General features: G+C 38.3%; 1 protein-coding gene across 1 annotated transcript; it reads left to right on the top strand.

Annotated features, from left to right (window-relative positions):
- The first annotated feature begins 8446 nt into the window (after positions 1 to 8446).
- On the top strand, positions 8447 to 11000 carry LOC121981518 (thioredoxin-like protein slr0233). The gene is made up of 5 exons (XM_042534084.1): positions 8447 to 8711; positions 9685 to 9773; positions 10210 to 10387; positions 10561 to 10638; positions 10765 to 11000. The coding sequence occupies exons 1-4, from the start codon at positions 8532 to 8534 to the stop codon at positions 10624 to 10626; spliced, it is 513 nt and encodes a 170-aa protein (XP_042390018.1). The 5' UTR covers positions 8447 to 8531; the 3' UTR covers positions 10627 to 10638; positions 10765 to 11000.
- Positions 11001 to 13795: the final 2795 nt, after the last annotated feature.

The raw sequence follows: 13795 nt of genomic DNA on the forward strand, positions 1-13795 counted from the left end.
AACACACTCATGATAAGAAGGAGCTCAAAATGAAATTTGGGATTGGTGCGGTAGTTCAATAATAATTCTTTAGTGGTATGAATTATTATTGATGAAATTAAAGTTGGGTGTTCAGGGTGAACACGGGAAGCTTAATTTCATCGGGAGACCAAAACTAATTCCTCCTCTTGATCCCTATCGTAGCCTCTTATTTATAAAGTATTATACTCACTCATACCCACCTTCTTACCCACCTTAAGGTGGCCGGCCAAGCCTAGCTTGGAACCCAAGCTAGGGTCGGCCAAACCAAGGTGAGTTGGTTTCATTGGGTGGTCGGGCCCTAGCTTAAACCCAAGCTTGGTGTGGCCGGCCACATTAAATTAAAATGGATTTTATTTTTAAAAAATCTTTCTTATGTGGAAGCCATGATTTTAAAAGAGAGTTTAAAATTTAAATCTTTCATTTTATACCTTTCTACAAAAGATTAAGTAAAGAGTTTGATATCTTTCCTTATTTGTAGTTAAAAGAAAGATTTTAATTTTTGATAAAATTTTCCTTTTTTGTAACCATCCTCATGATTTAAAAGAGAGTTTTAAAATTAAATCTTTCCTTTTATAGTTTCTACAAAAGATTAAGAAAAGATTTGATATCTTTCCTTATTTGTAGATTGAAAGGAGGATTTTAATTTTAGAGAAAACTTTTCTTTTGTAAATCATCCACATGTTTTAATAGAGAGATTTTAATTTATAAAAGTTTTCTTTTATGACCAATCATGAAGGAAATTTTTAAAGAGAAATTTTTATTTAAAAATTTTCGGAAACAAATTAGGAAATTTTAATTTTGTGTTTAAAACTTTCCTTATTTGGAGGGATTAAGGTGGTCGGCCATATAAAGTTTGAAAGGGAAATTTTATTAAACTTTCCTTTCATTGGCAAAGAGAATAAGGAAGTTTTAATAAAATTTTCCTTATTTGCTAAGACCAAGGAATATAAAAGAGAGGGTAGAGGTGTCTCACCTCATAACAATATCTCTTCTATTATTTCCTCTCTTCCTTGGTTGGTGGTCGGCCCCTCTCTTCCTCTCCCTCTCCTATTCTTCTTCCTTGGCCGGCGGCATCTTCATCTCAAGGAGCTTGGTTGGTGGCCGAATCTTGCTAAAGGAAGAAGGAGAGATAGGAGGTCTTGTTTCTTAGCATCCCTTGGAATTTGGTGGTGGTCGAACCTCATCTTCTCTTGGAGTTCTTATGGTGGCTGAAACTTGTTTGGAGAAGAAGGAAGCTTGGGTGGTTCTCATCTTGGTAGATCGTCGCCCACACGACGTCCGAGATAAGAAGAGGAATACGATAGAAAATCAAGAGGTTGTTGCTTACAAAGAAAGCTATAACTAGTAATTCTATTCCGCATCATACTAGTTTTCTTTGTATAGATTTTGAAATACCAAACACAAGAGGCATATGATTCTAGGTTTCAAATTTGTGATTCGAGTTTGTGTTTTTTTATTTTTTTTTATCTTGTGATTCAATTGTTCCTTTTGGTTAAACCTAGGGTTACTATAAGGAAATTAAATATTAAATTTCGTTGAAAGACTTTGTCTAGGAAGTGGTGGATGTTCCTATATCCAAGAAAGCCTAGTGCCTCGCTATGTTTAACCTGGAAGCCCATATCTGAAATTAATATTTAATTGAATTTGTAACATGGGTGGATTTGGATCAATAATGTTAAGTATCATTTGCGATCCAAGTCTAAACCTCTAAGAACAGATAAGTTAAATTTGGAATCAATAATGTTAAGTTCCGCTTGCGATTTCTAATTTAATTTCTAAAGAACACAATAGATTGTTACGAATGATTCAGGACTTGTGCAAAATTTTTGTACAGGGGAACCAGTACGATATTTCGAGTATCAACCAACACGAAGCCTTATTAGAATTCTCTTTATACAATTAAATCATATTTTATGATTCTTGTGATTATATAATATGTTTGCAATGATCCCTATAAATAGTACATAAACTCTAGACCTGGTAAAATCGTAATAGAATTTTGTTATTAAAAATCACAATAGAATTCTGTTATGAAAAATCATAACAGAATTCTGTTATATAAAATCGTTACAGAATTTTATTACAAAAAATATTAACAAATTTTTCTTTCATGACATCCATTGTATTGACATTCATCCAAATATGAGCTACCCGTCAATAATTATGATTTCTGTTGTTGCTGTCCAATTATACTTAACCCACTTGGACTTCATACCTTATGCCAAGTATTTGGTCTTCTATGATCTACTTGAACTTCACCTTTGTTAACTTTCTATTGGACTTTTTAACCGTTAAGTGTTTAATCAATTATGACTCACTTAGACTTTTCCACTATTAAGTATCTAGTCAACTTCAACCTATTTGAATTTTTTGCTCTCACATCAAATATCAAAATCCAACTCGAGTCAAATCGATCTTGATCAACCTTGACTAGAGGTCGATTGCACTAACATCTAGGAGTGCATTAGTTTTTGTTTGGGTTGATTCGGATGTTCCTAAAGTTATTAGTGAGTTTTGACCAAAACTCACTAATAGTTGTGCCATGTTCAAATTTTGATATTTTAGGAATGATTAGAGTTAGAGGAGTCCCAAGAATATATTGGTGTTAGTTTATGCCAAATTTACTTAAAATTGTATAAATTTTAGAAACTCATAACTGTTGGAGGATCGGTGGCCGGCTAGAAGGGGGGTTGAATGGACGGCACCCCCAAATTCTTGCTTTCTACACTATTGTTAGTATGCGCAGCGGAAATCTAATACTAACTATAAATAATAATACAAAGAAAGCTTAAGACAAGAATAAGAAATGGCAAACCAAGCTAACACGTTCGTTTACGTGGTTCGGAGATAACTTGCTCCTACTCCACGGCTGTCCGTAAGGTGGACGATCCCTCAATCCGTCGGTGGATTAATCCCCGGAAACTCCGGCTAGCACAATCCTCCTTGTCGGTGGAGAAACCTCACCACAACTCGATCAAGAGCACTTGGATTGCTAGGGCACTAGTTGACTACTAATTAGAGGTTACCCACCACTAATTTCGTCAACTTTGGCCGGCCAAACCAAGCTCCCTCTTATAGAGCTCGGGGAAACAGCCATGCTGTTTTGCCCGTTACCAGTCGACTGGTCCATGCACCAGTCGACTGGTGCCAGCCAAACGGCACTCCAACGGCTATCTATCAGTCGACTGGTCCCATGACCAGTCGACTGATCCCAGCCATTTCGGGCACAGAATGCTTCTGTGCTCACCACCAGTCGACTGATCCCAGTACCAGTCGACTGGTACAACCCTAAACTTAGGGTTTCCCATCCCGAGTACATTTCACTCGCACTCGGACCCTCACGACTCACTTGACTCTTCTTTGCAGCCTTGACCTCTTGCCTTCAAGCCTACTTCCTTTGGCTCTCGTCCCTCGGATGCATCCAAGCCCGCGGCTTGTCTCCAATGCCATCCTTCGCGTATGCCACGAAGTCGCTTCCCTCGGCCCTTGTCCTTGCTGCCTTGTCCACGATCCCTCAGATGCATTCAAGCCCGCGGCTTGTCCTCAATGCCATCCTTCATCGGACCCGAAGCCGTCAACCTGAGTCACATGTGTCACCTGCAGTCCTGCACAACTCAAGTACACATATCAAATAACGAGAGTAAACCTAACTTAAACCCTTTGCCCAAACACCAAAACACATGGTCCCACGAACCATTGGGATTGCTCCAACAATCTCCCCCTTTTTGGTGTTTGGCAATACGTTTAAGTTAGGGAAAACAAATAGCAAATAAACATGCTAATACAATGGACTTACGATGCCAAGGCTACACACTTGGACTTACTCCGCCGAATGGACTTACGTTGCCAAGGCTACACACTTGGCAACCGCCGAATGGACTTACGTTGCCAAGGCTACACACTTGACAACCGTCGAAACAAGTATCGGGACCTATCACAAGGCTCCCCCTACACCTACGCTCCCCATTGAGCTAGGATTTTACCACGGGCTTTTTAAGAACCTATCCCAAGGCTCCCCTACACCTAAACTCCCCAATGAGCTAGGATTTTACCACGGGCTTTTTAAGAACCTATCCCAAGGCTCCCCCTACACCTAAACTCCCCAATGAGCTAGGATTTTACCACGGGCTTTTTAAGAACCTATCCCAAGGCTCCCCCTATACAAAGGCACTTAAGGTTTTCCCAACTAAACCTTAATTCTCCCCCTTTGCCTAACATCCAAAAAGTTCTCCAACAATATCCCAATTGTTGAAAATTTATCATCTAAATTGACCCTAAACTCATGTATTTATCCCCCATGGATCCCATACATCTAAGTGAGTTGACATGGTCAAGATCAGCGCTGAAAAACGCTTTCAGGCTGGTATCAGTCGACTGCCCTAAGTGCCAGTCGACTGCCCCCCTTCGACAGAACCTTACAGAACCATTCTGTGGTCGAAAAACACTGTTACCAGTCGACTGGTATCTGTACCAGTCGACTGGCACCCTATTTCAGACCAACTTCAGAAATGCACCAGAAATTCCCTAGACCTCCAAAAATTCCCAAATTTTGTGGAGAGGTCTATTGTACCCTTGTCTACTTGGGAAAAATACATTACAAAATGTATCTATTACCAATCCCAAGATTGACACATAACTCAAAACTAGCTAAATGGTTCAATAGAACCTTGACCTAAAGTCCTAGTTTTGGCTTCCTCTTGATGTATTTGCCCATACCAACCCAAAATGCATTCCTAGCATTGGTTTATATGGCATCTATACATCCAAAACCATTTATCATGCAATATGACCTCAAATGTCATATTTCTTGCATGAAACACAAACCATGTGTGCCAAATCCCTAGGTTTGAGACTCAAATCCATCTCTAAACCATTTGGCACACTCCATGGCTCTTCTAGACTCCCAAGTAAAACCCACCTGAGATCCATTGGCCATGGGTCCCAAATTGACACTTGGAGCTCCCCCTAGAGCTCTTTACCTTAGTCACCTCCCTAGGTGACTCATCTACAAAGGCTAGGCCGCATCGGTCCACCCCCGGTGACACTTGGCCTACAAACCTAACTTTCTTAACCTTGGACACCTTGTCCTTGGTTAATTTCTCCTTACCTTTAAATGGCTTTCCCTTGCCATTTATTGACTTCTCCTTGCTATAGTCATATGCAACCCTAGCATAAGACTTTCCCTTAGCCTTGGAGGTCTCTCCCTTGCCATGATCATTTGCCACCCTAGCATATGATCTCTCCTTGGCCATGGAGGGACTAGATCGGTATCCCAAACCCGATCTATCATTGTTGGGTTTTTGACTACCCAACACCATCCTTAATTCCTTAGATCCAATAGTGAATCTCTTAAGAAATTTCTCTAAACCATCAAGCTTTGCCTTCAAAGCTTGATTCTCCCTTTCTAGGTTCCTAAACCTAGCGTCAACATGTCCACCTTGGACATTCCTAGACCTACCCTTTCTAGGCATGTGTCTCCCCTTCTTAGGATTAATTCCTTGGGCCTCCTTAGGTCTACCATTCCTAGGTTTTTCATGAATTAGCCTCCTAGGGTTTTGATCTACATTAACCCTATCCCTATCATGATACTTAAATCCAAAATTTTGCATTGCTACATAATGAGAATTATTTCTAACATGCATGGAGGAGTTTAAATTTGAATTAAACTTCAAGTTAGGATATACCTCCCTTACCCTTGAAGCTCCCCCTTGACACTTGCTTCTCTCCTTCTTCTCCCATTTCTTTAGATGCGCTAGCTTCTTAATTTCTCCCTTTTTGGGGCATTTGGTGTGGTAGTGGCCCTTCTCTCCACACGTGAAGCATATGACGCGCAATCTCCTCCTTTGGGCTTCTTCACTCCTACAACCCTTGTTAGTGTTTAAATTAACTTGAATGGGTTTAGGAGATACCTCTTTCTTACCCATAGGACATCTACTCTTGTAGTGTCCTTTCTTATTGCACCCGAAGCATACAATGTGGTCCTTTAACTTAGCTTCGGTGGAGGTGCTCACTAGGTTGACCTCCTCCAAGATTTCTTCTTCATCCTCTTCACTTGTCTTGGATTCATCTTCAACCTTTGAGGATGTAGATGATGCCTCATCTTGCTTCTCCTCCTCGGATGTTGAGCATGGCTCAACTTCCGTTTGCTCCTCTTCAACTTGAGCAACTAGACCCATCTCAATGGGCTCCACATCCGATTGGTCCTTCTTCTCCTCTTAGACCACTTCATCACTTTCTTCGGATTTTCTTTCTTCTTGTGTAGGCATGAATTCTTCCCATGGAAATTTCTTCACTTTGCTCCACAATTCATGGGCGTTCTCATATTTACCTACACCACTTATCACATTAGGAGGCAATAAATCAATTAAAATTGCTATTACCTTTGAGTTTGCCTCCGATCGTGAGGTTTGCTCCTCCGTCCAATGTCGTGTTCGAAGCTTCTTTCCTTTCTTGTCCTTTGGGACTTTGAACGGTTCATTTACCACCATCATGGTGTCCCAATCCGTGTTGAAGAAGATCTCCATCTTCTTCATCCAATAGGTTATGTCCCCAAGGCTTCCTCCTTCAAATTTTGGAGGGACAATCAACCCGGCCATCTTCTTATGTGTTGCTCTTCTTGGCGGTTAGTCCGATGGAGAGCGTCCTCGCTCTGATACCACTTGTTGGAGGATCGGTGGCCGGCTAGAAGGGGGGTTGAATGGACGGCACCCCCAAATCCTTGCTTTCTACACTATTGTTAGTATGCGCAGCGGAAATCTAATACTAACTATAAATAATAATACAAAGAAAGCTTAAGACAAGAATAAGAAATGGCAAACCAAGCTAACACGTTCGTTTACGTGGTTCGGAGATAACTTGCTCCTACTCCACGGCTGTCCGTAAGGTGGACGATCCCTCAATCCGTCGGTGGATTAATCCCCGGAAACTCCGGCTAGCACAATCCTCCTTGTCGGTGGAGAAACCTCACCACAACTCGATCAAGAGCACTTGGATTGCTAGGGCACTAGTTGACTACTAATTAGAGGTTACCCACCACTAATTTCGTCAACTTTGGCCGGCCAAACCAAGCTCCCTCTTATAGAGCTCGGGGAAACAGCCATGCTGTTTTGCCCGTTACCAGTCGACTGGTGCCAGCCACAACGGCACTCCAACGGCTATCTATCAGTCGACTGGTCCCATGACCAATCGACTGATCCCACCATTTCGGGCACAGAATGCTTCGTGCTCACCACCAGTCGACTGGTATCGGTACAACCCTAAACTTAGGGTTTCCCATCCCGAGTACATTCCACTCGCACTCGGACCCTCACGACTCACTTGACTCTTCTTTGCAGCCTTGACCTCTTGCCTTCAAGCCTACTTCCTTTGGCTCTCGTCCCTCAGATGCATCCAAGCCCGCGGCTTGTCTCCAATGCCATCCTTCGCGTATGCCACGAAGTCGCTTCCCTCGGCCCTTGTCCTTGCTGCCTTGTCCACGATCCCTCAGATGCATTCAAGCCCGCGGCTTGTCCTCAATGCCATCCTTCATCGGACCCGAAGCCGTCAACCTGAGTCACATGTGTCACCTGCAGTCCTGCACAACTCAAGTACACATATCAAATAACGAGGGTAAACCTAACTTAAACCCTTTGCCCAAACACCAAAACACATGGTCCCACGAACCATTGGATTGCTCCAACAATAACAACCTAAAAACAAGGTCAGAGAGCACTACGCATGGTGAGACTCAGAAGGTTACCAGAAGTGTATTAGTCATATTTTTTATTGATTCAGATATTGTAAACTATTAATAAATTTTGATCAAAATTCACTAATAGATATATAATACCTCAATTTAAATTTTTTGAGTATGGTTAGAAAAGACAAGAGAGTCTCAAGCACATATTGATATTCTTATTAAATTAATATGATATGCCCAAATCCAACAATGAAGTTGTATCAAATATATTTAAAATTTTATCAATTTTAAAAACTCAAAATGACTTATGCAGGGTATGGTGAAACTTAGGAGACTACTAGAACTATATAAGTTCTGATTGAATCAATGCCACTAAGATGATCTTTTAGGTACAACTCGTTAGTTTTAAACTTATTAAATCTGATTCAAATCATGATTATTATATTCTTGAGATTCTCATAAAGATAACTAAAGATAACTATGCCTTCTAATTTTGATTTCACCTATATTTAAGTCCTTGTGAGATTTTTTTTAAAAAAAAATATTTTTTTAAGAGAGAAAAAAAGAGCTTTCAAAATTCTATAAAGTTGGTTTATTTTTTAAGATTTTACATATACTTCAAATAGAGAGTCAAATAAGTGCCTCTAGAGAAAAAAGAAGCGTGATTTATGAAAGTATCGGTGTGGTTCAGTAAAATGTCAAAAATAATTCGTTAAATTAAATCAATTTGCAATTCGTTTTGTGCTTATTGAACGAAATTGAAGCCTAAAAGTTTTGGGGCCGAGCCAAAACCTTACCCTGCCAGCTACGACGACAGAGCATCAGCGAAGAGATGGCGGTCTGTTCCACCGCTGCCGCAGCGCTGCCCACCGCCGGCATCCACCCTCTTCTAGCCTCCCCCGGCTTCTCCCAGCTTTCCTCCCTCCGCTCTCTGCACGTCGCATCGTTTCGTCTCCCCGTGGCTGGCATCGGCCGACTCACCGCATTCCCGCGACGCCGCCTCCTTCCGAGGGTCATTCGCCTATCCCCTTTAGCAACTCTTTCTTTCTATCTGATCTGTTTAGGTGTTGATGCTCTCCTTTTCGATTGTTGAAAAAAAAATCTTGGAGAACTTGGATGGCCTCTCGCTATTTTGCTCCTTTTTTTTCTATTGGAATCTTGCTTATCAGTTTGATGCATCTTCAATTACCGAATTGTGGATAAGTGTATCCTATTTCTTTTGGCTTGGAAGAATGTGGCACCCATATTTTATTGTGAAGTTCCAACTTAATGAATGCTTCATTTGAATGTATATGTGCCTCGGAATTATCTTATCATGATATGTGTACTTTTTCTCTTAGAAATAAGCTTGATGTGAATATTTAGATGCTACGAAGACATGAAAAGCTATTCCATTGGCTCTAAATGAACTTGCTTCTAATTTTTAGTGGTACTGCCCTTTGTGTACAGAGTGGTAATTGAAATATATATTAGGAACCTCTATTCAGTTTCAGAATTCTGTTTTTTTTTTCAGATACTTTGCTGAATTCTTATCAAACAATTAGTTACGAGCATAGACTTCTTAAGAATAGTTTAAAGAAATGCTTCACTGTTGCCTTTTGCTACATAATGACTTATATTGTCAAGGCGCAATGATTCAGCCAATTGAAATGGAAGAACGTCTAGAAATTTGTTTCTGTTTGCACGCGGCAAGTCTATACAGATTCTTTATGAACTTTTGATGTATATGATATTTCCCTTATAGTGTATTACCTGGAGTGGTATCAAACACATTCAATTTCATTTTAATTTCTTTTTATGTGCTACTCCCTTGTTCCTTTGTTTGACAGATTGCTTGAGAAGTAACTTGTGTTCTTTTTTTTTTTGGATTATTTATTTATTTATTTATTACATAATACGGTGATATTGATTTCTTTATCGTCTAAATGTATAGCCAAGAAAATGGAGTTGCATTTGACAACAACATATTTTCCTCTGGTTTACAGATAGCAGCAAAAAAACAAGCCTTCTCTTCCTTTGATGAATTATTGGAGAAATCTGATAAACCTGTCTTGGTAGACTTTTATGCAACATGGTAATACCTTTCTGTGGTTTGTAGATATTATCTTCTTTCTCATTGATACAATTACTTTGCAACATGGTAATAAAATTCAGCAGAAAGTATCTTCTTTTCTTGATGTGTAAATTTCTAATCAGATATCTTTGTTAAATTCTAATCTACTACTGGCTTCATTTCTCATGTAGTCATCTTCCCATACCTTATTTTGTTTAATAGTCTTGGGGTGCTAGATTTACTTATTTATGAACTAAAGGTTATATCTATTCTATTTAATCGAAAAAAAACATGAGAACAAGTTTTGCATCATATGTATAATTACAGTAATAAAACAACTGGTATTGAAAATTGAAGATTTTATGAATCACCAATAGTATTTGATTGGAGTCTTTCAGTTTCTCCATGGTTCTTAAGGTTTATGAAAATGCTTTCTTTCTCCCTATGAACTTTCTAGGTGTGGTCCTTGCCAATTAATGGGCCCTATTCTTGAGCAAGTGAGTGAAAAGTTGAAAGACAAAATCCAAGTGGTCAAGATTGATACAGAAAAATACACCAACATTGCCGATCGCTACCAAGTTGAGGCATTGCCCACATTCATTATTTTCAGAGATGGGAAGCCATTTGACCGCTTTGTAAGATATATCTATAATATTTATAGTCTTTTGTGTTTCTGCCTTTTCCCTAGATGGAGGTGCAAGAGCATTCTTATCCTGTTGTATATGTCATTTGTTGTCATTTGCCATAAATTATACTAGCACACAGCAATGTACTGTTAGACTAAGATACATCCTTTTGTAATGTTAAGGAAGGAGCTATGACTGCTAACTTGCTTATCGAACGCATTGAAGCTGCACTGAAAGTCAACCAATAGCTAGCTTATCAAGTAAGATTTCTAAGACCAATTTGGTCTACTCGTTTAGCGGCGAGGTTGTCAGCTTTGCCTTTTTAAGTTTAATAGATTGTTTTTGATGGTTTACCTTTTGATAGTTTCTTGCTTAATTTTGAACAGCTCTAGATTGGTCTTCTTGCTAAGTTATCAGATCCACGAGGTTGATAGAGTGAGTTGCAGCAGAAGTAAAGTTTATATGTAACAAAGGCATGACCTTTTGTTGGTGCATCGATAGTCCAATTTGTCTAGCAATATTTAGCATTGTGCCAGAATTTCGAAGGTTGTGCCATCGTGTGTTCTGATGTCTTTCACCTTGTTTGTGCATTTTGATTCGTTCCATCAATAATACTTGCAAATGACATCGTCCCATATAAAAAATGAGCAATGATATGCTCAAGGAAAAAAACTCAAGGAAAAACTCAAGAATAGACACATAAAGTCATGGTCACCATTTCACTTTTTGTGGGCCCCATCACTTTATGTGTCTATCCTTGAGCTTTTCCTTGAGTTTTTTTCCTTAAATATATCATTTTTCATAAAAAATTGTTATGTGGATATTAAATATATTAATTTTAACTGCTGTTGATGACCTGTTTTAATCCTCAGTTATATTGCTACTACCTTGCAAAACTTGACTAAAGTGTCACCGTAACTTATGTTATTGCCTTGTTTTCAAGGATGTTTCTATTTGTTCCTCCCATGAAGTTTCTAGTTGTGGGTTGAACCTCTCATACTTGAGATCACATATTCTGAGGAAATTCACGTAGATTACCCATGTAGTTTTGGGTAACTTTTGGAGATGTAGTAGCCCTTTTGTGTATCCGATGACACAAAAATCTTCTTTAACTACATGTCTAGATTTAAGTTGGTTTATTAGTTGCCATATTTTTGAATAAGTTTCTTCTTGTAGATTTTCCAAGGGGAGGATAATCTAGCAATAATAACACTTGCACAAGCTTATAAACATAGCTATTGAAATCCTTAAGCAATGATCAAAGAACACAAGTTTTATCAATCCCAGCTATCACCGGTTCCATTTAAGGGCTTCCTCCTTGAACAACAATTTGTTGCAATGTATAAATTGTTTATATATATAGTATCAATTAGATTTCTACATTACCAATTTCAGTTGTTCTTCTTAATTGAATGATCTATATTACATTGGTATATCACATAGTAAATAATGCACTGTTAGGCCTATAAAATTACAGTATCTTTATGTAGGTCCTATCAAATATAGATTGCTTTAGACATTCAAGTAATTATTTTTTTTGGTAAACTGTATTGTCAATATTCTATCTACAACATCAGAGTGTCAATGCTGATAACATGATATTTGATTTTTTTTTATAAAAAAATATAGTTAATAATTATTTTTACCTTGCTCCATTGATTTAATAGAAAGATAGAATGTAATATATATAATTTGATCAAAAGCATTAGCATGCATCTAAAAAGTTAAGGGAGTTGTGCATGCACTCATGTTGTTGGAGATCTATAATTAGGAGGTACCAATAATGGCCTTTTGTTATTTAGAGGGTAAAATAATATATTTGATGTTAGTGCAATCGATTTTTAGGAGGCTTGACTTCAGGGATGGACGGATGATGCTGTCATACTTGAGTTGGGTTGGATTTTGATGAGGTAGTTGACAAAAACGTTGGTAGAATATTTAAGTTAGACAAAATTGATATTTTTACGTATGTGTAGTGTGCAGATGTGAGATCTTGATAGTAATTGTAAGTGCAGGTTGACAAACAAGAAGTCCTAAAAACGAGTGAACTCTTAGCAGGTGGAAGTACGGAGAGGTTTAGATAGGTAAGAAGTGCCGGAGGAATGAATTAATAGATTAAGGTGATGTTTGATTAGATAATAGGAATGATTATGAGTATGAGTTTGATAGTAAAATGGAATGAGAATGAGAATGGAAATGAAATCCATCTAGTTATATGAGTTTGGTTAATTCTCATAAATCTATAAATCATTCATAAATTATCATTCTCAAATTTATAATCTAAACATTATCTTTTACTATTATTTCATTCTTTCATTTTTAAATCCATCAACCAAACACTCCCTAAAATTCAAGACATCTGGACAAACGAAAAATCTAGAAAAGTGAATTAATAAATGGATGTCCTAGAGAAGTGAACTTCTATCTAGTGAAAGTCTAGGAGGTTTTGATAGATAAAAGTTTGAGAGATGAACTAGTAAGTGAAAGCCCAAGAGGTCTTAGCCGAGGAGAAGTCCTAGAAGAATTAACTCTGACTGGTGGAAGTCTAAGAGGGCTTAATAAATGAAACTCTCGAATGAGTGGACTATTAGAAGATTAGAAGTTCTAGGTTGAACTCCGGGTAGATTCAACAAATGTTGAAGATTATCTGTGTCTAACGAGTTTTTGACTCAAGTGACCTGAATAGAGCAAGACTCAGAGGTAGAGAGCTCTATGGATAGAGGTTTGTTGAGAAGGTCTTGAGGGGATGAGCATGATCAACATGAAGATATATAGGATGAGTGAATCGTGTGAAGTGTATTTTAACTTTTTGTTGGAAGTTTTCTGCTTAGGAGCATACTCAAGCAGAAAACAAGTACTCTAGGTCTAACTCAATGAATTAATTTGAGTTGATTGAATGCAAGGATAGTTGTCTGATGTTGTGTAAGTCAACTAATTTGGAAGGTTGAATTTTTGTCATTACACAATTTATAAAATAAAGGGACATCTTCTCTTTCCATTGGAGAATTACCTTAGCTTTGTCTTTAAACTCTTTCCTTTAACAAAATCTATCTTTAAAACATAGTAAGTATATTTGACTTATAAAAAACTACTACGCGAGTAAAAATCATCAATCTATGATCTAGTAGTTCTAATATGAGTGTCATATGAGTTCTTGAAGTTGAAATTCAGCACGTTTGAGCATATCTTTTTTCTTATTTTAACCATTTGCACTAATGATTAGTAGTCATTTGTGATTTACTTTCTCTGTGTTGGCATAGGGACGAGTTGATGAGGACACTAGGGGGCGAATGAATTACCTTTTGTCACATGACCGGATTATTTGCTCTTGGCAAAGCTGAGGAAAAAGAAAGAATTGTGCAAGTACGACGATGATTGAAAAAGAAAAACAGAGGCTGAAGGAGATCGAGCAACTAA

The sequence above is a fragment of the Zingiber officinale genome, chromosome 5A (assembly GCF_018446385.1).
Source record: "Zingiber officinale cultivar Zhangliang chromosome 5A, Zo_v1.1, whole genome shotgun sequence".
Taxonomy (NCBI): Eukaryota; Viridiplantae; Streptophyta; class Magnoliopsida; order Zingiberales; family Zingiberaceae; genus Zingiber; species Zingiber officinale.